Source organism: Chelon labrosus (assembly GCF_963514085.1).
Source record: "Chelon labrosus genome assembly, chromosome: 3".
Lineage (NCBI taxonomy): Eukaryota > Metazoa > Chordata > Actinopteri > Mugiliformes > Mugilidae > Chelon > Chelon labrosus.
The window spans coordinates 17,171,094-17,198,697 of record NC_140339.1 but is presented as its reverse complement, the minus strand read 5'-3'; the positions used below and the strand labels follow the sequence as shown (position 1 = coordinate 17,198,697).

Genomic DNA, 27,604 nt, shown 5'->3' with positions numbered 1-27,604 from the left:
AATTGTCCCCACACGGTGCCCCTGGAAAATTTCACAATGTCAACAGGCAGAACGCTGAAATCAAAGTGCTCGAAGCCACCGCTGAGAACAAAGGCCTTGGGTATTAAATGCACAGGCTGAAGAGGGTGTCTGCTGAGAGAGGTTGGGGCCCTATTGCCCTCCTTGTCTGTCCGACCACTGGTGGCACACAGGAACTCCAAACACCACATGTGAGGATGGCTGACGGCATTTTGGGTATTTGGGATCAGATGGCCAACCAGTGCTTGAGCTGGAAAACCAAAGACAGTCGTACGTGTTGTGTGATCAAATGTCATAAATATAAATATCGGGTTCCATTTTAACTAACGAGTTGTTTCGTTCATTTTAATAATAGTAAGTACACAAATCACTTAACATTTTATCATCATACTAATTGCAGCCACTTAGGAAGTTCATGCCGTCACAGTAGCACTTACTTTGAACTGCCTTATATTTCCTTCAGCCACCAGATGATGTTCATGTTCTGGAGTGATGCAGTAGGCTATTCTCTGCAAAACAAGAGAGGGAATTTCATTTAAGAGGGAATTCAATTCAATTTCAGACATAAAGACAAGCCGTGACAGCTGGGATAGGCTCCAGCAGACCCCCGCGACCCTTGACAGGAATAACCGGGTATAGAAAATGAATGAATGAAGACAAGCCGTGAAAAAATGTACTCAAGAACCTCGGACATGTTTATTCTGGCGATCTTGAACTCAAGGTGTGAGTTTTTTAGGACGAACATGTGCACTACGTCCTGAGAGCCAGAAAGAAATCCTTAACCCCGACCATTAACGGGAAATGCCAGTGGGATGTGGGAATTGTTACAGTCGAGTGAAGCTGACACTGGTTCACTGCTGAGGGATGAAAATAGCTCCACGGTGCTTTGATGATTGCGATCATAAACTCCCAGTGCTTTGAAGTGATCATCTCATCTGTCTGTGTTCTCACAGTGCCAATGTCACTCTTCACTCACTCTTCAGAGGATTGTTTTTTTTTAAGTTTACTTAAAAAAAACGTGGCCATCATGGACATTCACATCATTTACTAGTGACTACATTTGGCTTTTTTGTGACTTTAGATTTTATTTGCACCATTTAGTGGATATAAGTAGAAGTTCATCTCAGTCAGAAGTTTTAGTTTTTACCATAATCCCACCCTTTGTTGATCATCCTGCCAGAAATTTTATTCGGCGTAAGACAATTCTGAAAGATTTGCAAAGTTTCACCTTATGTGACGAATGCTTAGCATACAGACCTCTTTGAATGTTCCTGGTACACTGAAGAATTTATATATAGCGTAAAAGGGAACAAACAGCATGGAGGACATGGCCACACCCCAGCCCAATATGTTGGACCAGTTAGGGAAGACGTAGTCATCGTACTTCAGGCCTGACGACGTCAAAGTGCTGGCTATCACCACAAACTGTGAAAAAGAGGAGAAAAAGGGGGGTGCAAAAAAGGACAGACACATTAGAATTGTTAAGTGTATTTGTACGTGATGCCTGATCTGTTCTAAGTCCCTGAAAGAAAAGGGGTAGACAAGTAAAAAAAACAGCGACTGAGGGAAGTAATTAGAAAAGCGACTTAGGTCAGTCACTCTACAAAAAATATACTCAAGAAACCTATTTCAGTCCGTTTGAAAACCCTTTAAAAACTATTCCGCCTATGTAAACTCTGTACCTTTCAAATCCCGTTCAAAGTTATGAATCAGGTCAAAGCTCTTCATTTGTTATCTTTACACTAAAAGCCAGAGTAGCTACTCTATCCATGGTAAATATCATCTTCGATTAGGAATAATGGAGAAGCTGTTAGTTTATAAAATGCTCTGCAAATGTTAATATTTTAAACATGCATAGCCATCAAGCATTAACATCAGGGGACGTCTGACCAATGCCAAATTCATTCTGCATTCAGCAGGACATTAACTGCAAACATGTATGGAGGGTCGTAAAGAAAGATCTGCAAGAATCATGGGCTGTACAACTGATTGTGTGGTCTCTGCAGAGTCCATCTCTACATCATGGAGTCAGTGTGTGATTATATGAAGACGAGGAACCAACTGAGACAGCCAAAATCCCCAGAAGAACTCCAGTAAGCTCGAAAGGAGCTACCATCAAGTGTCTTGAAAAGCTAAGGCCAAGTATACACCACAGACCTGGAGCTGTTTCCCTACAATTTGTATGAAATTCATTAACAGAATAATATCTTTCAGTGGCAAAAACTTAAATGCTATGTATGGTAAGTCATGCTAATGAGTACACAGAGCTCAGATGATACCTGTTAGTTCACCCTCTTTGATATAGTTGGCTTTAAGATAATAAAAAGGCCACTGTGTTGAATCCACATAACTCCTTATTTTTACATGCAATGAATCACAAGCTGCGGCGCTTCATGTGCACATTCACAGACGCCGTTAGAACGGCTTGGATGAAGTGGAATGTAATTGGCAGGGTGTGGTGTGGTAGCATTAATCTCTAGGACACATTACTCATCTCCCACAGTTACACTAGCACAACCATGAAAGTACAAAAGCTTGTCATTGTTCCGTATATACCAAAATATATCCGTAACAATAGTCATTTATTTTTGCATTTGTACCCTTTTTTCTCATGATGTAACTAATTCTCATTATTCCTGCAAGCCTCCACTGTTGTCCAGGGGAGGAGTGTAGACAGCCATTTGTATTAAAGGAAGCACATGGCTGTCTCCACCCACCCCTGGATAACAGCGGACACGGACATGTGCTTCCTCTAATACACGTGGAGCCGCACACTACTAAATTCACCTGCTAGTGAGGCGCTCACTAGGAGGCACACTGAGGTTTCAGCTATTCTCACTTATCCCACCCTCCCTGAGGGCATATGCATGACCGCCGATGATAAATCTGGGGTGGTGAGTGAGGGTTTTTTTTTTTTCATTTTCCATTTCTTCAGGTTATTACATCACTTTGATTTACTTCAGCTGTTGAGTAGGATAAGAAAGCAATTTGAAGTCTGAAATCTCTAACAATCGCTGTATAACTGAAACCTAAAGTAACATTTTCTGCATTCGGGAAAGCTGGTTTGTGCAACACATCAACTTTTTAACTACTTCTGTTAACTGCAGAGTTTGTGATCTGGCATCAGATGTCAACCTAGTCTGGAAATACCAGCCCCAAATGTAACAAACTTCAGTTTTTATATTTCTCTCACCAGCAGAAAAGCAGGGCTGACAAATTTCCAGCACAGCCTCCAGTAGAGACCTGGCTTAAAGCCCATCATTCGCTCAATATCTTCGCTGAAGCGGTCCACTCCTGGAGAGAGTATGAAAAATGTAACAGCAAGGGTTACTGTGGAAAGCAAACTTATACACATTGAACAATCAGTGTAGGCCACTTTGAGACGTCTGTGCCAAGTACGGCGTCTCACTGGACAGCAGGAGGAAATCCAGCACATGATAGTCTACACCCTTGATGTCCTCTGACATTTTTCTGGTCTTATTGTCTCATTATTTCATCAAGATAGCGATGATATCATCAATATTTATTTATTTATTTATTTAATTATTTAATATTTCGCTGTGATTGCACAATTTAACTATCACGGGAGCCCCTTTAAACAGACCCCTCTGATTTCCTTCCATTTCTTGGGGTTGTTGCGTGATGTCATTCAGCATGCAGTCTTATGACTTGTGTTATGTCTTCTCTCTGTCTTGAAACTGCTGTGCAGTTGCTCTTGCTCAACCCTGTGCTGTGAGTGCAGAGATGCAATCAACGGGCTGTTTTCAATCTTTTCAGTTTTTGCTTCACTGAAAAGAAAACTCTGTATCACAGTTGATATTTTTGTCACTGATTCTTTTTAGTGCACATTTCTTCCCTTTTCCTTTAAAAAAATTGCTAAAAGTGGCTGTCATATCTTTCTGATTTCATTGTCTGCCTCAATGACTAATGTTGCAGAAGAACTATAACTTAAATATGAAAAAAAAAACAATTAGTAATGAAACTCTTACCATAAAACCACGACACTCCAATGGCCTCGATCAACACACCAAAGAGTATAGAAGTGCCTGCCGCATACTTATCTAACAAGGTCAGCACGTAGATCCCACCCTACCAGCAAAAAAGAAACAGAACATTTAGTGCATGAAAAGTGCGTTTGTGTGGGGAATACCGTATAATGTTAATCCTTGAACATAAATCTGCAGTCAATCAGAAAGAGCCTGTCACAGTTAATATGATTGACGGAGTACAGTTTGCTTGTTTTGCCCTTTGAGGAGATTTAAAGTCCAAGCTGACATCTCAGCAGAGAAAAGGCACACACAGATTGACCGGTGAGCATCTGAACCTTTGTACAATAAATCTTTGATTTTCATCTGGAGTGGTATACTGTACCTTGTGCCAGGAAAGTAGCATGCGAAAGGCATTACACACATTCTCAGTAATTCTGTTGATTTGATTAGGGGTAGAAACCATGTGAATCCCTAACATAAAACCTTTCTGTCCCGGCCTGAGTTTCTGTAAGCCTTTTGCTTTGGTAATGAATAGGGTCCACAGACCAAAATAATTGTGGGTTTCCTGGATGAAGCTTTAACTAAATCCTTATCAAAGTGTCATTGAATAGCTCTCTTAATTATTCTTCCTGCATGAGTCACATGTAGTTTAAGTCTCAAGTCTTATCAAGTTTGCATAACTTTAACTACGCCGATCAGGCATAACATTATGACCACCTTCCTAATATTGTGTAGGTCTCCCTTGTCTCAAAAACAGTTGTGACTCATCAGAGAATGGACATATTCTGAGGGTCTCCTGTGGTGTCTGACAACAGAATGTTGTTAGTGGGGGCCTTTGGGTCCTATGGGTTAAGCAGTGGGGCCTCTATGGATCAGGCTTGTTCCAGTGCATCCCACAGATACTTCAGTTTTGGGATCTACTGCTCTACTCTAATTTGGTGGCCAGGTCAACACCTTAGGCTATTTCCCATGTTTTTTGAGTTGTTCCTAAAGGGTTTTGTGTGTGTGCCTGTGTCAGGCTGCATCCTGCTGGGGATGGCTGCTGTCATCAAGGAGTGTCATTGCTATGGGGTGTGTGTGCCTGGTCTAGTCTAAGTGGGTGGTACATGTCTAAGTAACATCCACATGAATGCCATTTCCAAACGTTTCCCAGCATCACTAGATGCTCAGTGTTATTCACATCACCTGTCAGTGGTGATAATGTTATGCCTGATCGAGCTATATAAAATATATTGCAATCAAAGTTTACTAAAATATATATATATAGTAAATTAATAAATAGGCAAATAGCCCAGTAAAACTTAGACACTTACATTAGTAATGCAGAGCAGGGCAAACAGGAAGGTTCCAAAAGCAGTGGCGAAGGTGAAGAGCTTTCTGTTTCTCTTGAGAATCTTGAAGTCATCCGACAGACCTGTGATGACTGCCTCCATACCACCCATCTGGGGGACACAAACACAAAAACACAATGGACAGAGTGTATTTGTACTGCCGAGTGTTTCTGTCAGCACAAGAGTGGCTCAGCCCCAGAGTGATTCCTTTGGATTTCTTTTGAGCTTCAGCCAGACAACAGAATAAAACACACACTCCTAATATGTTACAGTACATCAGCTTTAATACGTCTTTCCACAAAGATCTGTTAAAAGCCCCACTTTCTAAGTACCTCAGTAAATCACTGGGCAGATGTTATGTGGAATCACAGCTGGCTTTTGAAACAATCTGTTGTAGTCACAGATGTTTAGATGGCTGAAATTTAGTTTACATTATTTTACGTTTTATTGAATAAACTTTACCATCTGTTGTCAAGAATCATATCCGTCACAGTTTTACACACTGCGAAGGTGCTAGACGTCCTGTCATCAAGTCATCTTGCATGTTTGTTTTATAATTTCATAGTATTTCGATACTTTGGCCTTATAAGCTGTATTATTAATTACAACCAAGGGGGACGTATAATAAGAGAAAACTGGAAACAAAACACTGGCGCGTTATTTTAATATGCCTATTTCTATGTAAGGCAGCTCCTTTTGATATTGTATAATCCATAACAAACTGGTGCATTCGGGAGAACTGCATAGCTTCTCACAGACGACATGCAGTGGACTTTATGTTCTATCAGAGGTTTAATGGGCAAAAAAATCCCGATGGGACATCAGCAGACACTGTTTTTGCTCTGTTCTACGTATATGCACATTAAAGTTTTCACTGTTTTTCAAAGCTCTGGCTCATAAAGAAGGGAAACCATTATTCATTTAAAATGATTCTTTTCCCATGGACATTTGATTAATGTCTGCACGGTTTGTATGCACGGTGATATCATACTGAGGCAAACAGTAACTAACACGGAGAGGACGCTCATAAAGTTCGAATTTTAATGTCATAAAATGTATATGGCTAACATGATCTGTAATAAAAGGCTACTGGATGAACAAGGAAACTGACTATTTCTTGCATCTTGACCAACATCAGAGCCTTATGTTTAACCACTCCTGCCCTAGGATGGACTGAAAATATAATGAGATAATGTATGGCTGGTTGAGACAATAAAGTAAAGGTGACTGGAGGTGTAATTGTGTCCAACAGAGCTGCCACTATTCCTTGAGCAAACACTATAGAGATGAGTCCCGTTCCATCCTATGGACACCATGGGACCTCATTAGGAAAAAAACTATGTACAATGATAACTTTTGATCCTGTTTGAACTGTGCCATGACTTACATGTTAAAACAAGTTGTACTCCGCTCTCCCCTCCAATATTGCACCTTACTATAAACTACCTAAGTTTTTAAACATTTGTTTATATGCTACCTATACATCTTGTGTCAGAATCTATGCATGTAATCCATGAAGCAGAGCTACCCATTCCACCTAAAAGATTTCTACTTTAACTCTTAAAACGACAAATCTTTCTGAGAGAGCTGTCATAGTTGTTGCCAGTACTCACCGAACTGTCAATTCCCAGAGTCAGCAACATGATGAAGAACACAATTGCCCAAAATGTTGAGCCTGGTAGTGTAGAAATTGCCTCGGGGTAGATGATGAACACCAAACCTGCCCCTGAACGCACAACAAAGACTTCAGCTGTCACAGACTGCACATGTTGGAAGCGCAAATGCATGTATGACCGCTTATGTACTGCATTATTAAACGCAACCATAGCAAGCGAGGAACAAGATGAAATAATTGTAGCGATATACATTTTCGAGACAGTGTCTGAATGAGAACCAGAACACTGAAACATACCCTCTGTTGCCACATCTTCTATATTCACTTTGTGTTTGTGAGCCATGTATCCGAGCACAGAGAAGATGGCAAACCCTGAGAAGAAACTAGTGACGCAGTTCACAGTGCTGGTCAGGAGAGCATCCCTAGATAGAGAAAAGACACAACAACAAAAACAAGTTACATAGAAACCTGAATATCCTATCTATATCTATATCGCTGCTGACGCTCTAATTCACCATAATCACTGGTTTTGGTTTATGGTTTTTGCTGCTGTAAACTAAAGGGGTAGTGTTATTTTTGTAGTAGTAGTTTTATTATTACTAACTCACTAATCTAGGAATACAATGACGCACACATCTTCTGTGGTAAAAGAAAGAAATTGCCACAGCTTTCCTGCAATTTCTACAATATAGTATAATGTATTCTTCCATTTCTAAACATCTCAACTATCCAATCTTGAAGGAAGTTCTAAATTGCTGATTTTCTACCAGGCTGATTTCAGTTTTACAAAGGACTGCACACTAACATTTCTTGAAAGTGACACTGAGCCACTAACATGACTCTCTTTGTGTAACAGACATTGTTGAGCCACTGTTTGGAGCTTCTTTTCCATTGTACTGGGTCACGTAAGTAAAAATGACCCTGCTTTACTTCTCTCCGACAAGTGTTTTTATGGATTTATATAGATAGATACTTTACTAATCACATACTGGGAAATTCCAATGTAAAGGCACTCAGCATACCATACATGATCTATAAAGATAGAGAATTATAGTATATAGAAAACTTTTACAAGAAATATTTTGCATATTTTAATGCTTCTGGTTTGTGGTTTGATCAGTTATTAGGGTGCTGTTCTGTTTCTCCCGTCTTCTGTTGTTTCATTCTTTTCATTCTGGTCACTAAACAAAAGCCCTTTTAGAGTCTGCAGCTGCTGAGCTGTAGTACAAGATTTCATTTTTTTTTAGGTATAGTTTGTATTTCAGTTAAGTGTTTATTTCAACTAATGCTTGATTTTATTTAACACATTTAATACACTATAGCAGAATGAAGAGTAATGAAAAACTGTCATTCATTCAACAGTATTTAATTACTCTTCATTCTAGTATAGTATATTTTTCAACAGCAATTTGGCATCAATTTATTTTCATTTCCACTTAAGAAACGAGCTTGTTTAGTTTTAGCTGTAGTGGTAACCGACAACTGAGAGCTTCTGTTTGACAGTGAGCTGGCGAGCTATGTGTTTTTCTTAGTTGTGAGGAAAGACACACTGTTTCATTGCAGCATACCTTTTGCAGATTTCCTGCACACTGCTTGTTTTTCTAACATCACCAGCTCTTCCAGGCTGCTGCCTTTCTCACAGTTTAAGTTTGCTCATTTGACATCAAGGGCATAATGCAAATCCCACCTGCCAGGAGCCCAGACGCATTTCTAAATGGGACATGAGAGAGGAGGAAGGCAAAGGAGGCCCAGTTTGGGCTGGAGGAAGGTGGAGGAAATGGGACTGGAGAGGAGAGTCTCCATAATGCTTATAACACAAGTGCAGCATATATTTTGCTTGGAAGCCTCTCTGATGACACTTGGCATTATGTCTCCCCAATTGGGAGATCATTTATTTGATAATAAGCATTTTATTTTTTAGTTAGAGGTACCGCAGCATGAAATCATTTCAGCCATAACTGCTATATGAGATTAAGTGCTGCTCCAGCAAGATACGTTTTGTCTGCTTAGTGTAGCATATTTACAACCATGATGGGTCACACTGCTATCTTTTTTTTTTTTTTTTTGCCAGCAGCATCTGCCTCTGCCAGCACTACTGCAGCCTATTAATGTGGAAAAAGATTAGCCAAGCCCACAAACTCATGTCTGCTTTTTTTCTGAAGAGGAGCAGCACTATGACAAACCAGTCAGCATATAGCCTTTGGCTATTATCTGGCAACCCTTCCTGTCCTGTACTTTATCTACCCTGTTAACACCTGGCCATTGGGGTGAGTTGGACTGATTAGTATCGCCTCTGCTGCGTGATCCAGTTACAAGATGGGAAAGGCAGAGCGCTTAAAATGAGCAGGATGTTATGGTGTGGGCTGTGGACAAGCAGAAATACGACGCAATCCCTTACCTATAGCAGTTGTTGTCGAACTTGTTATAACTAGCAAATGCAATGAGCACACCAAATCCTGCACCCAGTGAGTAGAATATCTGGGTGGCTGCATCGATCCACACCTATGGCAAAAGTGACAAAGAAACAAAAAGCCTTTGAATGACCATAAAACAATGATAAATGCAAACCACACATTCAAGGCTGACTTGAATGTAAATGCTCATTAATCAGTCATTATTGACATCACTGCAAGGTCTTCTGGGAAAAGCTCTCTGTTTACCTGAACATTTTGTTATGAGCAGGGCCGCCTTGCTCTGGTTTGTAAAATATGTCAATTACAGTAAGTTCACGCATACAGTCATCCACACAGATGTTTTGCAAAACATGAACTATTTCTCAACCCTTAAACGCCCTCATCCTTATCTTAAATATGTGCTTGAAGAGTAGATTCATTCATTCATTCAGTATGGGAGGCCCCAATGGAATCTAGCCTTTAACCCCCAGAGCATGAGTTACTCCACCCAACGTAACACAGAAAGGAGGCCCTGACATTAATGGTACTCTTACCATATAAGATGAACAAATAAGTCAGACAGTTTGTCTTCTTTTTTCACAAATTATCCCCTAAGCACATGGATGGGCTGTAGATAACAAGCACTGGCTCTCACCTCTAGATTGTTGAGTCGCTTGAAGTCAATGTGGAGGTAGGCTTTGATGCCATTCATGGCCCCTGGGAGAGTTATGCCTCGGATCAGCAACACAAAAAGCACCACGTAGGGCATGGTGGCTGTAATGTACACCACCTTAATACACACACACACAACAAACAAGTACAAGAGGTAAAAAAAATAAAGCATGGACCATTGAACCATTGGCAACGTATATTAACAAAGAAATCCCACTCCTCCTTTTCTTACAGTTTGGATTCCAAGATTACGTGCAGTACAGAATGTGAACATACTAATCCAGCGCTATATGTAGTAGCACTCATAGTGTTAAATTAAACATTGTGATTGCAACCTAAGTGAGTGCTGGAAAGCTTAATATTCAGATTGTAAAGCATAAGCAGTCTCCAGTCCTGATAATGTTTATCACTCCTCCTTTACATTGTACCAACAGCCTACTTTACGAGAACTTCTGCAAAACGTCTCGGTAGCAGAATCCTAGCTGCAGATCTCTTGCAGATATTAAAGTTGTCAGAAATTTATTCTGGTTGGAGAAAGCTGTTCTTTGGTGGTCCAGGCCTGTACCTTCCCTGAAGACTTGACACCTTTCCACAGGCTGAAGTAGAGGATGAAGACCACCACTACCAGGCACAGGGTCAACTGCCAGCGAGGCAAGCCCAGGTCCTGGATCCCCTTACTTTCATGGAGATGCAGCACGCCTCGTCTATAAGGACAGACAGATCAATTGTGTCATGATATCTAGAAGCATGTGGTATACTGTATACTCTCATTTTTAACCTGCATTAGTGTCCCACAAACTTTTCTGAAAGAAATCTGATAAAATATTTGCAATGTATTGTTAATAAATGACGAAATAATGTGTCATGAATGTCCCACTATAACACCGCTGCTCAAGTTGAACACCGACGTCGAACAAAAGAACATGCGAGTTTTAAGCACTTGCCAGTAAAATTGCTTTTGGCACTAATTCTATGGTGCTTCTATGGAATGGCATGCATTTTATTGTCATTATATTTTTTTGAGTGGGTGTTATGTCTAAAAAATGAGTCATGCTTTTGTTGAACAGGGCCACCCAGGTTCTACAACAGCTGGGGGAGTCTACAACTGCTGTCAAATGATGGGAGATGAAGAATGGGAAAGAGGCCCTCTTAAAACAGACATGGCAGCGCTCCTCTCTCAAAAACTAATAATTTCACCCTGCTGTTGTCATGTCACCTCAGCTTATCACTGAACAACATATTGTATTCATTTAGTTAACACTGATGCAGATCAAATGTGTTTTATCTAAAGCAAACGTCTCAATTAGGCTGAACATCTGGTATTGTCAACACTTCCAGCCATTCTCCTCGTGCTAAACACCTTCTGTTAGATCAAGGTGAGCGTTCGAAAGGAAAAACATACGTCAGCATCTTTCAAAATACTCACACTCTTTGGGCGAGATGAGAAAACTGTAACCAGTTCGGTGACAAATCAAAGGTGAGAAACCATTCTACCAAAAGATATCCCCTCATTTGGTGTTTTGATGATTTTGGTGAAGGAGAGCACTGACTAAAATGTTGGACATGTTGGAGATGAGTGATCGCGTCCCCTCACTGTAGGTGAAGTCATCAGTGATGATGACGGACAACTCATCCCACCGCATTTCCACATATCCTGTAGACCAGGGCGTCTACGTTTGTAGCACCACTGACTTCTCAAATATGCATTCATTTTCACAATGGCAGGGTTTTCTAAACTGCAATCTTACTATAATATCTCTGTGTAGTAAAGTCCTGATACTCTCTTGCCCTCTGTTTTTCTTTACATATTATACTAATGGATGAGTAACAGGGTCATCAAATGTTCACTTTTGACCACAGTTTCCAACCCTATTAACCAACATCTCATCCCAAAATAAATCCTAATGTCACTTTAGTCACTGTTCCTGTCGAAATGCTTGCCAGTTGTGCAGTCTTCGTGTCCGAAGCTTTTGCCATTCGAGCCTTTAAACACTACCATGCAGTGCACCTGTGTGGAAGCGCCTGAATTTCTTGTGTTTTGTCATTTATTCAAGTTATAGATGGACTTTGGATGTATCCTACCCAGTATTTATACCAGATGCAAAGCATTTATAATTGAAAATGTTATTATAGTTTAAAGTCTTTAGTTTAGTCATTACTGTTCACCAAAAATATTTTTTGGGAACAGCACTGCAAGTTAAGACCTCAGCAGTCTGTCCCAGTGAGGAGTCTCGATAAGCAAACATGACACCAACAACCAAGACTGACTACACAATGTTTTACTTTTGTTAGATGTTGCTCTGGAGCACTGGGAGCAGATTGGATTTTATTTGGATATCAATATCCGGCGGTAAAACATTTAAAAGTACTTTCGTTCCTTTCACATTGCGCCTGAGACTTTCCTCGAGAAAGATTCAATTTAGTAGGCATGTGATGTCACGGGCTGATAACCACTGGAACTGGATCTGGATCTGATACTCAGGTTGCTTACACAACAGACCAACACACAAACACGCAAACTGAATGCAGTATGTTCAGACACAGACTCCGAAGGGACCGAAGGATCTGTGAAACTTCTCTTCAGCATTTACTTATCTTTGACTGATAATAAATTCAAAGCTATGTTGTCTTTGGGGAGGCAGATAGCAGTGTGAAAGCAACAGTTTATTTGTGGGAGAGACATTTTGAGTCAGTGCTCTGACCTGCAGGCCTTGTGTTAGTGTTGTAATGCCCCAAGGCCTCCTTGCTCATCTGATAGAATTGATAATATACTGCCAGTAAATGCTCACTATAACATCAGACCGTGTCCCTTTGGTCTAGTTACTCTAAACACATTTAGTCTTATCGAACTCAGCAAGCTGGTTCTCCTGCCATCCTAACACTCACTGTTGCCATTAGCTGCTCTCTGTACACTTGAGAGTGGCACACCATTGCATACAGCCATATAGTTGGTTACGAAACGAGAAACAGGGCATGCAAAGATAAATAAATAGAGAGGAGTGAAGACATGAGAATCAAAACACAGCTTGGGGTTCTACCTAATTTCAATCGGATTTATTTAATTTGTTACACGTGAGTTTGCCCATGTTATTTTAAAAGTAGTCCTTTCAACAAATATGTTAAATAGAGTGTGTGATTGAAGTGAAGGCAATCTTCTCAAGTGTTCACGTAATTCGATCTTTTGGTTTAAATGAGGGCTATTTATCAAGTCTAGTTATCCTTGACATGGAATTAGATGTGGTTGCTTCAGGCTACAGCCAAAGCGAATGGATGCGGGGGTTTGCTTAAGAGTAGTGTTGTCATTGCTGTCAAAAAAAAAAAAAAACTATACACATATATAACTACTTCGAACTTTAGTAGAAAAGCTAAGTAAATCCGGTCCACTTGACTGATCACACCAGTCATCAGAGAACCAGCCCAGTGTGTGCGTCCATGAACACAACGTTAAAATTGAAAGTAGATTATGCAACTGAGTCTAAACACAGAACATACTTAAGAGCCTATTTAGGATATATTAAGGAACTGGGACTGTGATTTTCAAATGACAGCGTGCATTTTAACATTTGACTCTTTCATAATTGATACGTTCATAAATGACAATGTGTAGAGTCAGATGTACAGTTGTGCATCACTTCTATGCCGTAGCTGTGGCGTAAATACGCAATCTGGCTGTAGCTCAGGTGAGGGCGTATGGCTCTGGACCCTATGCCCTCACCTGAGCTGCATGGTTGTGATTGGTCCAAAATGCATTTCTACTGGATCTCAGCGGCTGGACAAACACAGAAAATTCACCTTCCTTTTGCCTCCTGGACATCTTTTCTGTGTTGGAGTGATTTCAGTAAAAGTAACTGTTGTTCAACATTCATTAACTTCAACTCCAGCATGACACAACCAGCCACTCATTTCCAGTCGACCCTATTTTTACTTTCCGTCTGTGTTTTCCCTCCTTTGATTAGGTGATTAGGTGATTGGTTTTTCCTTGTGTGCTCCTCCCTCCGCAGTCTCACCTGTGTCTTGTTAGCCCTTGTGTATATATACTGTCCTGTCTCTTGCCTTGGGCTTCGGTAGTTTGTCATTAGCTCTCTGTCTCTTTCTTTGCATGTAATCCCTGGCTTTTGGTATTGTTCTACTTATTTTAGTTTGTTGGTTTATTCTGGTTCACCTTTTGTTGGACTACCTTCCATTGGGTAACTTTTTTGTATGGACTCATTTTTGGACTACTTGCTTTCACATGACAGCGCTTTGTCAGTCTTTATTAAACTTGCTTGTTATTTCAGCCGGTCTCATCTGTTAGTGTGTTGCATTTGTGTCCACACTTTATTAAATCGTAGCATCTGGCCTTTAAATTTCATGTTTTGGTTCACAGTTGACGCATCTAAAGTCCCAGACATTTCAGGAACTGGTAAAGACCTAAAACGGAGCTAAAGAGAAGCAGTCACCAAATTTTCCAGTTTTATTAATAAATTTCTGGTTATTGACGGTGTTTTCTGATTACCTAAATGATATAAAGAAATGCCCTTTATCCTCAAAGACAGACCAACTTCTCTGTCTACAAATTTGATTTTGGCTGAAGTCGCTCTGGAGTTACTTTGTTGGGGACTGATTATCGTTTGGCATAGATCTGCTGGCCCAATCATATCATCTGGAAGGGCTTTATGCAGTGATGGACAGGAGAGTAACAGCGATGTAGACATGCATGTCAATTGAGTGCAATGGGGTTTATTTTGTTTACAATGAATAGCTCTGATTGGGACTATCCGGTTGTTATAGTTAAGAAAACATTAACTGGGGAAGTTTCATGATATTCATTAGTTAGCTGAAATTTGCACCCTAATCCCCTGTAATTTTTGTAATCAAAAATTGTTATTCTGGAATGTATAGGAATGTGAGACTTTTTCAAAGCTAAATAAAAACATTTAACACGCACTTCTTATAAAACCTACTGGCAGCTTGAGAAGTGAAAGGCTCTGTCTGCTTCATGATTTGTGTGCCTCCAAGTGACGAAACAGCAGTTGTATTTTGTAATAGGCGCAATGTGAGTGATTTGGGAGTTAACAGCTGCAACGTCTCTTTGATCTCTGTGCAAGTTATCAGATTAATCGCAGAAAAAAAGCCCAGCAGATCTCTTGTTTCCAGGTCAGATTTTTGGCAGAGGCCATTGTTTTTGGCTGTCCTCACACGGCTTCTTCCAGTTGATATCTTCCAAGCGAGCCCTGTCACATGGTTTGGACTTGTCAGGGAGTTGTTAGGGAGGCTTACAGAATATTATTATTGTAATGTTAAAGTCACACCCGCTTTTTCAGCTCACAATATTTTTTTTTAACAACATGATGTAAATTTTGACCTGGAATAACTTTTTTTTGGATGAGCTAATCTGACATTAATAATTGCTAATTATTTGTAAATTGTGCTATTCTTCTGTTAGCCTCTTTTTAAATATTTAGTGAGTGTCCCTGGTGTTTAAAAGGTTTGTTGATACCATGTTTGTAATATATTTCAGTATATTTGATATTCTACATCAACTTAATTACGCAAGACCTACCGCCTATAAAGAAACATGATGCTAGAGAGTTACAGTCTGAGAGTTACGGAAATGAGACTCAAACTTGACTGGCATCAACAACTATATTTTATGTTAGCTGTGCATCACATGATGGGATCTATAATAAGATCTGATCAGTTAGATTATACATTAAACATAATTTACCCTGCCTGTGCCCTAGTTCATATTGTTTATAATGTCCAGCTGAGCCCATCTGTAAGCACAGCACGTCACTGAATGGAGATTTCACAACAAGCGAGTTTGTTTGTTGATACCATTTAAAACATGCGAGTGTTGGAACAGAAACCAGACATCTGAAGGTGAAGAAGGAGGGTAATTTATACAAATGTCCAACTGGAGACGTGTGGGGCAGAAACTACTGTCGGTTGGGCTGACACCGAAATCGTCAGACAAATTCAAGAAACAGCGAGAGGCATGGTCAAGCGCTGCCAAGACGCCACTCCAAAACCAAACCATCTCTTGTTGTTGTTGTCTTGTAATGGACAACCAAGGACAATGTCTCAGAGAAAACAACCGTCAAGGTTTTTGTTGCTGAGGCAAGCCCCTAAAGTGTAATCACCCATTCCCTTCAGCTCTACAGAGTGTTTTAGCACCTTTCAGCTCATTGTTTAAGTTTTACAGCCTGTGAATGTATTGTTTGGACACTACACATTGCCTTCCCAACAACAAATGGGCAACTGATAAGGCATACTTAGCAAGTAGCTGGTGGACAAAGCAGAGCGCTCGGGTGCTAAAGTGTCAGCTATTATGAGAAACTGGCTGAGGATACAGGAAACAATACTAAGGAAAGTAAATAGTGGAGTGAACATTCATCAGGTGGCCAGAAATGCAGCCCTAAATGAATGTGGAAACATATCTGCTGGTTGTATAAATAGACAACTCGCTTGCTAGCACATTTGCTATTTTAACTTTATTAGGTGATGACATGTACTGTGGTCATAGCAAGCCGCCCTGCCTTTGGGTGGCAGAAAGTCTCATCTTTCTCTAACACAAAGTTACTTTGTGTAACAGTACCCTGCACTTGCACTTATTTAACCGACCTTATTGAAATGCTAACATGAACAAGTGCAGTTTAGTTGCATGTGACCACTGGCTGTGTGTGAGCATAATTAGCCTACTGTACTGTCTTGTGTAGCAGGAAGGCTCGCCAGCTCAGGTGTGAATAAGTCTGATGGAGTGTTTCATTTTACACTTTGCATCACAAATTGCAAAAGATTTTGCTCCACAACACACTCACATTTCCAACTATCATCAAAAGGGACTGTGGATGCAGAAGAGTGAACGATGTGAAGCAAGAGGGCTGTTGACTCAGTTGGACTCTCTCATGCTGTGCCTTGGCATTGCTCCTGTGCACAAAGCTAGCTGTAAGCAGGAGGGTTTATTGTCCCCTACGGCGCCTAACCTTCATGCAAGATCTGTCTTAAAGTACCCTATTGTTATCAGTCTGTCCGAGCACATCTACTGATTTTTCTTCCTGTGAGTAAAGACTAATTCCCACCAAGGAGCACTGGTTTCACGTACCCTATCAGCTCTTTGAGTAATATTGCTTTACTTTTTGGAGGGTCTCTTGTAATTCTCAAGGCTAGAGGTTTTTGTGGAAATGCCCATACCTGCATGTTTAATACAAGTCGTTTTCTATGTGTATCTATATGTATACTTGTACATGTCAAGTTTTGGGGTTGCTGAAAGACAACCAGGCATATTGCATAAATAGAGAAAGTGTTCAAGATGGCTCAGCAGAATGGCAGTGGAACTTTAAGAAGGTCAGATATTGGCCGCGATGCACCCTCAATGTATTCAGTGCGTCATGCTTAGCGTGTGTCCCTTGTATTGTCCAAGTCATTTCACAGACTTCCTCTGGGCTGCACAGTCAGTCTTCACAGAAGCTGGGGAAAAACTGGTTGTCTTTGAAGTATAAACAGTTGGAGCTTTTTTCATGCACTTCAAAGAGTGTATTTGAACTTTTATGTATACACCTTTTTATAGCGCAAGCATTTAGGGCTGGACAATTTCGGAGTCCCTTACTCACGTTTCAGCGGCTGGCCATCTTCACGTGTATAGTGGCTCAATTGTTTTAATGGGATGCACACGTTATATATATTTATATACAGGCCAGAGCGCTGAAATCATGATAATTCTGTGTATTTCAACAGCACTGTCCATGCAGGATACCCTGACTGTTTCTAATTAATTCATTATACGTTTATGAGCAATGGAAGTTAAAGGGAGGTTATTTATGCGTTTTCGTTTGGTTGATCTTGGGTCAGTCAATTGGGTCACTTGTCAGTAAAGATATATATATTATGATTTTACTTCTTAAAAATCCCAAAAATGCCCTCTGACACTTCATGTCAGAGTTACAAACATTCTCGATCATATGCTGCTCTGCAGAGGTTACTACATGATAAAGGAAGGGCTCTGAATTACAGAAATCACTCACTCATAGAACTCTGCCGCCGGGGTGATCTTGTACTTGGCGTAAGACGTGCCATTGCCGAGGATAGATCCGTTGATGGCTTGGGGATCCGTGCAGTTCGGACTATTCCAGCTGTTGCCACACTTGAGCCACGGCAGCTCGGTTGTCATCGAAGAGAACAGGTAGTAGAGGGACCAGGCGATGATGACGTTGTAGTAGAAGCCGACATAGAGGGCTATGATGATCACAGTGTAGCCCACACCTGAGGAGCAAAGGGGGATTTTTTGAGGAAGGATAAAAAAATGATGGCTTACATGCCATGTAGAACTGCAACACTATTTCTTTTTCATTCACGTAAGGGAGTGTGACCCCATTGCAGACCCATGCTACATCAACATTGCATTTGCAGATGCGCTTAACACTAAAAAAGCAGGTGTATTTTAGTCAGTGCTCAAAAAACAGTAACGAAATGATAAAAGGTTTAAGAGCAACATAAATTATAGGCATATACACTCACTTGGCAGTTCATTAGGTATACTTGTGAAAATGAATGTATTCTAATATAACAATGCTGAACAAAATCTTAGCTTCATGAAGGTAATGGTATTCATAATTTGTTTGAAATAAACAAGGGAGCTGTTGATTCATTTTGGAAGCTGTGGTTTGTGTTGTTACTTCTGTTATTTTGACAGCCCTATTTTTGTCAGTAGCATAGACTAAATAACAGAACCACTGTAGTGTTATACCAGTCCAGTTTAACAGCACCACAAAATACATCATACTGTTGAGCTGCCACCTTTCTGATGCTGGTTCAACATAAACATTATAAGTTATATTAGAATGCAGTTTCAGAAGAGTATTTAATGAACTAGGCAAGTGAGTATATGTATGAATGTACACACACACAAACACATATGTACACCCTTGAGATCACATTTAGTATGATTGTTTTCGTTTCATTTCACATCTGAGGCCATATGAGTCGCCTTCATCATCTTATCATCGCCATGAGGTATTTTTCCGTCAACAGCGCAGATAGGCTACATACACTTAACTGCTATCAGATCAAGTTCTCAAAAGCTGCGAGAGAATTCACCCTCACACTTCGTCTCGCTGTTTACTTTCCATCACTCTTTATTTTTTATTTTTTTGGGGGGGGGTGAACGCTGGGATGTGTTCTTTTGCCTCTGCTGGAATGTGATGTTCTTACATGAAACAGAGAAGCCCATAAACCCATCACCCACTCATTCTGTGCAGGAAAAAAACAAACCCGCCTAAGAGCTGGGGCCAACAAAAACACTGACCGTTTCAGTGGTGCAGACATAGCTACTTATCTGACAGTATCTGAAGACACAGTGTGTTTTGTTAGATTTCCTAAATGAGAACAGTCACACAGGTTTTGGCAAGTGTAGGTTTACAGTAAATGTCAGGAAAAATAGCATACTGTTAATACTCAGGTGCTACAATTAACTGAATGCAACCTTCCGCTTAAGGTTTGCACAGCATAAATCAATGTCAGTCACATTTTTTTTTTTAATGGATTTGCTGTTTTTCTCTGTAATGGAGCACATAATACTGTCGACCCTGTTTGATTATTTTCTAGAGTTTTTGATTAATTTAATTGATTGACTTGAAATGAAATCGAACATGTTCTCCGGCAATGAGTGAAAATCAGCCCGGCTTTATTTCACTCATATGAAATTGACATTTGAACATAGACAAGGACACAAGGTTGCAAGAGCAATCAGGGAGAGGTTTGCAGTGGGATGAAAAAGCCACTGTGACAGATTTTAGTTACAAGTGACTCTTATCAACCTCTGCGGGGGGAAAGGACAAGAACAAAGGGGTGAAATTAAAGGGCAAGACTCTGAGGAGAAGCAAAGTAGAGCATGACTTAGCCGTCAGTAGCACAGTTTAAGAGGTTGGAGAAAGGCTGTGTTGGCTTGTGCTTGTACTGTTCACCTTTAAAGACGGGGCATATTTTCCAAACTGTAGCTGCCCCTTCCCGGTTGTACTGGCCCAAGGCGAGTTCCATGTAGAACAATGGCATCCCCGCAATGACCAAGAAGAGAATGTAGGGAATCAAGAAGGCCCCTGAAAAGAGAGAAAAATTACATTTAGATGTTTTTTTTCTGCCCTTCTAGTTTAACATTTCTCTTTCTGTCAGCAAAAAAATGAAGTTGTGTGCTTGATAAGGAAATAAATGCAAGATAAATCATAACGTCCAAAAGAAAAATGGAAAAAAATTAGTGGTAGAGGGTTTGACATTCTTAGAAAGGGGGGAAAAAAAGACTGGGAAAGCTCACAGCTATTTTCATGCTGTGCCTCAGTTGCACATCCACCAACAAGGAAATGACCGCTCATAATTGAATTGTTCTTGACATTGTCCATCACAAATGACACATTATTCGCAGTAATGAATACATTTTGCTGAGGGCCAGTATGATTGACAGGCCGGCGGTAGAGGTGACCACGGAGAACACTGAGCACAACATGTGGATATTTTTTGCCACGTGAATGGACACTCAGACAAACAGAGGACAGCGCTCACCTTCCAGTGAGCACTCTGTTGTCATGAGAGTTGAAGGTAAAACAACACTCTGTTCGAAACAATCCTTTGTTGCTTCAACCGTACACGCCGTACTTTATCTTTTTTTTTTTTTTTTTCTCACTACAGTGCAGCTTCAGTGTTGACTAGTTTTGAACGCGATCAGCAGTCCCTCTTGTGTTCACACTTCCTAGGTAAATATAGACACGGCTTATTTTAAAGCACATATGAGAAACGCATTCGAACATCTTTTCCAAGTAGATGTTGAACTTCTCTGTGACATGAAAGCTCAGGGGTTACTTTTAAAGCTATAGTGACTTCATGAAAGAAGGCATTCTCATCACTATGCAACACTTTCCCCCCCATTAACTGTGAAGCTTCATGTGACACAGCATGAAAATAGTATATTTAAACTGCACCTTCAACGGCTTCCAGTAAACTTAGCTGTCAGTCTGGAGGGAGCTCTCAGTCACTTTTATCTGACAGTCTCAAATCATACAGTTCAGTTGTAGATGTTTTGGAGTGACGTTTTCCATGCTCACGCCTTGATAAAATGAGGCATTTCCTTCATCATGAAAGCTAAATGCACTCCCTCTCATTAATACACCTGGGACTATTAAACGAGATGAAAGGAACTAAAATTAGAGCTACACCAATAACTGAGAAATCTAAACCGGATCTAAAATAATGACGCCGTGCCATTTGCTTTCTTGGCCGGTTTCAAGATATCTGTAAATGTTTTAAAGCAAAAATAGAAACTTGTTGACACCTGGCCTCTACATGAAGATTTAGCAGATGACCGAAGGGATGGAAAATGTAATTCCAGTAATCTTTAGCGCATTATTCCACATAAACACTTTTACTCACCTCCTCCATTTTTGTAGCACAAGTAAGGAAATCTCCAGACATTGGCCAGGTCCACCGCGAAACCAATGACCGACAAGAGAAAGTCTATTTTCTTGCCCCAAGTTTCTCGGTCGTCCTCGGAGATGGATCCGGGCGGACCTGAGCGGTGACCGGGGGTGGGAATGATGGAGGAACTGGTGTACTGGACGCCATTCTGGTCCTTCACCAGTATCAGTTCTACTTCCTTTTTCTCCACATTGCACTGTTTCAGCGGGGCCACCGACGAGAGCTTGTGTTCTGGCAGAACCTGGATGTTCATCTTCTCTGCGGTGCGTACGAAGCCCACGCCGGCGCGGTGCACTCACGGCCCCCTGCGGTTTCTGGCGGAGCTGATGGTCTGAGTCGGTGCGCTTGGAGAAGGACCGCTATTCCTCTGGCAAAAACCGGATAAGCTGGTGTTCTCCGCCGAAACTGCAGGTGACACCTCCGCGTGCATGGGCTGGAGGGGAGAGAGCAGAAAGTTTGGAGATGTTTTGGTGTTTGTGCGTAAAATTCCGTTACAGTTACGCACAGCGGGGAATAAAGGTTAAGACTGCGAGTAAGGAATAGATAACAGTATTCTTCCTATAGTTGACAGACCGGATGTCTGTGCGCTACCAATACTAGATAAAACATTGTATCTGTAGTCTGATGCACAGCAACAGCAGGTGTCAAGTGAAAGATACTTCGGAGCAAAGTCCTCTCTACGTCACCACACGCACTGTGCGCACTGTGCGCGGAACAATCTAGCCATCAAACAATTAGCTAAAACATTAATTATAAGGATAATTCGATGGATACGTGGTTATCGGAATATGTCACAGTTACTAAAGCAATTTAAAACCCTGCCACTGAAAGGCGTTCCTCCGTACTTGGTAAAGCTAGGGACACCTCTCCATGACCCGATGCCGCGGTTGTCCAGATGCATCTGAGAGAAGACTGCCCATTCTGAAGGAACTTTAAGACTCGCCTTCTCCAGCAGAGACGATATAAAATGCGAGCTTTTAAATCGGTTTCCTCTCTCTCTTCCACGTGATATTTTATAATTGAACGCTTTCTCTCCAGTTTGATGTCGACTTGGCATGATCGCTTTTTTTTTATTTTTTTTTTTTATCAGAGCTCAAGTTCGAATAGACTTGGACACCTACTTCTGACTGCACAGTGGCATTAAGATTAATCCATGTGAAATGGAAAATATGTGAGGACTTACTTTTTCCACAAACAGTCAAGACTTAACATTTAAACGTGTTCATTGGAGGAAGAAGTTCTTCACGTCAAGAACAGGGGGAGACAGATAGATCATGTATTTGTGTTTCACATTGGCGCTTGGATTTATATATAAGATCATTTTACCTGCAGGTTCATGCAGTACTTAAATTTCACTAAGAACAAAACTTTTTTTAATGTTTTAATTTGGACTTTATCTGTTTCTTCTCTGTACTAAACATATTGAATTACAGTTTTCTAAGAAGCAGTAAAAGCATTGTGTCCCATGTGTAATTCAATTCTACAGCAGCTTTTGCCAGGGGCAATGATTTCTATTAGATATGGTTGATCAGTTCATCCCATTAAAGTCAATGAATGTCCTCTTTGCTCTCCAGTGCTTGTTTTATAAAACCCTAATAGGGCTGGTTTTGGGCGTTTTGTTTGTGAAGATTGAATAACTGCGGCGAAGCTAAAGCAAAGGACCAGGTACCAAGGAGGGATAATGTGTCATTACAGTTGTTTTCTTCTGTTCCTTTTGCATTTTATTTTGCATTGTTTAAATGTGCCATCTCCAGTCATGACTTTACACATGCTTTGCTTTGTGTTAACATCACGATTGTGTATGATGGACAGGACATTTCAGAGAAGGTGCTTGTGTCATGTTGAACATTCAACAAGTGGGTTTCTTTAATCTGTGAGCATGCTACAGAACATCTCAAGGCAGAATGACATCATCCTTCACCCTTTACCTTGATCATATTGGATCCCTTATTCTTGCTGTGAAACAACTCCTGAGACCTCCCACATCTCTTAAGGTTCAAGCTCTTCCGTGTTAACCTTAGAGATGAGAAGCTAATGAAAGAAGACACAGTCTCTCAGCAGCCAGAATACAGTCCTCCGGATTTAACCTGAGCATTTGATTGGGGTCACAGCAAGGATTCTGTTTCTTTCTGGCTTTTTGCCTCTGTGTATGTGTATAAAAGTGCACAGTCATGCACTGCAACCTCGCAAACAAACACACACAAATGCATGCATTACATCATGGCAATTACATCACTTTTTCATCATCAGCAATGGCAACATCATTAAAAAAAAAAAAAAAAAAAAAAAAAGCATCTTAACCTCGCAGAACAACCCAACTTACATTAAACCTGAATGAAGATTGTTCCGCTTTAGTGCTAGCCGGGGTTTTAAATTTAGAAAGAGCTTACCGATACCTCATTAAAAGAGTGACATTCTGACATTAAGGCCTTTTGTCTTCACAAATGAAATAATAAAAGGGGATTTCTTGTTTGTCATTCCTCCGACTTAAAGTACCAGGTCATTACTACATGGCAAACAGGTCACGGTATTAGCACTGAGTGGGCTTTGTTATGTTCTGCTCTCTGGTTTAAATCTCTCCAGGCCTCACTAAAGGAGGAGTGTTATTAAGTTTAACCCTCTGGGCTTTACTAGTATCTACAAAGATTTAAGTACCTCAGCAATGTTAAGTCTGTTCACCCTACATGCTGTATACGTTTGTTGATATAGCAGAGTGTGTCAGATACCAACTGACAGAGAGATTTTTTTTCCAAGTAGCATCCTCTGAACATCTGGATATGTGGCTAAAAGGCACAGGCTGGTAAATGGAACTCCTTTGCTTCTACCAGTAGCTACCCTCAGAAAGAAATCTGGGAGAATGTAGTGCCATTGTCCTCAAAATGTTTAAAATAATAACTAGGGTCTTGTTAGCTGTCTACTTTTTCTATATATCAAACAGTTTTATCTTTCAGGAGGCCACATCCTTTCATTGCCGAGCAAGTGGTGAATGATGAACACAATAGAGGGTATGAACAAGTTGAGTTTGAATGGTGGGTAGTAATTAGGGGGCACAGATCAGGGAGGCCTGACAGCATGGGGACCAGCATGACTGCTGTGTGAGAATGCCTGAAAACAGAAAAAAAAAAACACTGCAACTGACAAGTCCCACAGAAAATGTTTGATTAGTTAGACTGAAGTTACGTTTTCTATAAGAGACAGCTTTCTATTTCTATACGCTCATTTCAAATGTGCAGTTATGTAACCGCTGCATAAGACATCATGTTTAACACTGACACACGTCATTTTCTCACTTCTTTCCTGGAAGTAAAAAGGAGAAACGCTGTTTACTAGTGAGTGAACATGTTTTTTCCTTGTCTCGTGGAGAGTAAAGAGATGTGTCTGAGTTTGTTTGGAATCTGTAAATCCTTCCACACCTTATTTGGGCCCTTTCTCTCACAAGAGAAAGACAAATGTCTTTTCCACAACCTCATGCTGACCCATCCTCGAATATAACACAGGAAAAGTTGCTGCCCGTCGTCCAAAAAGCCGTCTGGAAAAGAATCAAACGCAAAGATGTGAAACACCCAAAACATTGAGCAAGAAAACAAACCTGGGCTGCAGATAATGGCTCAGATAATAGCTCAGATACCGGCGCTGCTTGACTGATGTTTTATACAGTTTCTCAAACCTTGCCCTCACCAGGACCTTCACTGTTTCTATAAACCATCACACAGGAAATGAGAAACAATCACCTTCCTGTGAGAATAATAGGAGAGAGAAAATCAACAAGGTGTCATCTGGTGCGATAAGGAAATGTAACAATGAGGCTTGGAGGAACTCCCCAAAGAGCTGGAGGAGATGGGCTGCCAGGCTCGAGCCCGCAGGAGTCAAGGGTGGTGAAAGATGCGTGTGTTTTCTGGGTGTGTGCTTGTGAGTGCATGAATCGCAATAAAAATGCCTAAAAATCCAAACCATGCCACACCTGTGTTATGCTGCCAAGCATTGCTGAAATATGGGGTTTCCGCAGTGCTGCCGTTAAGGTTTTTATTGCATATTATGTTTGAAATCCCCAAATAATCGCAAAATATTCCTATAAATCAAAGGGAAACATAATGATATAAGACACTGACAGTCATCTGTGTCCGTAGCATGACTGATGGAGTATGACTGATTTTCAGGGCATTATTCCAGGCATGAGTGGGCTATATACCTTTTACTTTTTATCCATCATTTACATCATCTTAGTTCCAACCAGCAACTTTCCCACACTTATCTAGTCTGTAAGCTCGTGTCAGTGCACATTCTGCTGCCTTTTTGAATCCCTACAGCTATGTTCGTCACGCAGGACGAAGGAGGGGTCACGGGGGTGTATGCACACAGCCCAGTATCCTGTTGTTAAAGTCAGGGAAGTCTTTTCTATAGGAACATGAAGTTAAAATAACTGTATATTTTTTCCTCTTATGCAACATTCCCGTGACATCCTAACAGTAACAAAGCCCAGTCACTTATCTATTTTTTATTATTATGTGCTGAACTATTTCACCAACAGTAAATCAGTCTGTTCTGTGTTTTTGCAGTCGCACGTGTAAACGCAAGTCACACGTGAATTTGTGTGAGTCCGCATATTTTGTGTTTAAAGAGATGCCAAAACTTAGAACATATGTAAGAAGTTGTTAGAATACAAACAGTATTCACAATGTGTGGGTATTCTGAAATTCAAACCTGGCAGCAGCATAAAACAATCATAAAACATAATCCTCAAAGTTTGTGAAATACATGTCAGACTGGTTCTCGGCTTGCGGGGCTCAGCCAGGTCTTGTCCTGATTTTGCCTCAGAAAGCCGGGCTACCTGGTTAAACTGAGCCACATAGTTGTGTCACATCAATTTAACGGCAAGGCCTGTCGGTCCTGACCTTTCCTTGCAGCCTGGCACAGTGAGTCCACCATCCGTATGAGGCCCGTGTCCAGCTCGTGTCCACAAACAGATGCTGCTCACTCACTCAGGTCCTGAGAAGACCAAATCAGATTACCGACACATATCTCCCACAATCTACTGCGACAGGATCACCCCGCAGGCAGGGCTGAAATGGATACAGCAATATACAACAGCCATCCAGAGGAAAAGCGGGAGGATGGAGGGGTGTGGGGCCAAAGAGGAGAGCGGGAGCTGTGGGTAGGGAAGGAGTCGCACTGTTGTGCCGCACTGCAACAGTGTGATTTAATTGATTCCATGCCACCTCATCAATTTTGATTAAAATGAAATGAGCCTCTGTACGTTTGAAAAGGTTAAAACAAATTGAAGGTGGAAATCACAGCTTGTCTAACAGCGGGCTTTTAATGAAGAGACCTGCTCTTCATCATTCATTTCCGCCTCCTCTGTGCATATGGAGAGAGGCCGCACATTTTAGTTTGTGTCTCTGCGCGTGTGTGAGCACATGTTTAGACGCTGAACTTAACATATTTGCGTTGTCTCCTTCGCCTGTCTAATGATCTAATAGCTAAAGAATTTGAAACAAAACAAAGGAGCTATCAGATGAAAATGTTTGTGAGCTGAGATGAATTCAAACTGTGGTGGGCCGTCAGGGCCAGCAAAGCCTAAACTTTATCAGATTGGCGTAAACTTTATCAAAATCACTGACTTAAATTTTAATATTTTCCAATTCATTTTATCAAATTATTCTTTTCATTTTATGGTTTGTCATGTATTCATAAATTGATATATTCATCTGTTCCGAGCTGCACAAGCAAATGGTCCCCGTTAACGTTTTGATAGCTATTTTTTGAACTCACGATGGTAGGAGGAGGAGAGGCTATCACTTTGGTTGCAGATCCTCTTAGAAAGTTATTTTCACGGTGGACTTTGGAGGACAAGCTGGATGTTGTGAGGAAAATGCCGCCAACCCGGCGCTAGCTAGCCTGGCCCAGCAGGGGTAAGGGTGTGTCCGCCACCTTCAGGTCAGCAACTACGGGAGCTAACCTTGGCTGACAGGCTCCGAGGAGAACTCTAAATTGTTTCTTAAGTTCTGGTGAGTAAAATGAATTATGTTTACATATTTTATATATATTCTTGATTTTTTATTGGGTGGACATTGATGCTTCTGCTGGATTTGATGTATGTGGCGCTGCAGCCCTGGTTGTGAGTGAGAGGCATTGATCTCGCTATATGAG

General features: G+C 40.9%; 1 protein-coding gene across 1 annotated transcript; it reads right to left on the bottom strand.

Annotated features, from left to right (window-relative positions):
* Positions 1–244: 244 nt before the first annotated feature.
* Positions 245–21,924, bottom strand: slc6a2 (solute carrier family 6 member 2; the record flags this gene model as incomplete). Its single annotated transcript, XM_084541296.1, has 14 exons — positions 21,413–21,924; positions 19,960–20,091; positions 18,022–18,259; positions 10,584–10,722; positions 10,002–10,136; positions 9,352–9,455; positions 7,251–7,375; positions 6,952–7,064; positions 5,321–5,449; positions 4,008–4,107; positions 3,212–3,312; positions 1,276–1,443; positions 456–527; positions 245–268 (listed from the first exon to the last, which is right to left on the bottom strand). The coding sequence occupies exons 1-14, from the start codon at positions 21,708–21,710 to the stop codon at positions 245–247; spliced, it is 1,878 nt and encodes a 625-aa protein (XP_084397422.1). The 5' UTR covers positions 21,711–21,924.
* Positions 21,925–27,604: the final 5,680 nt, after the last annotated feature.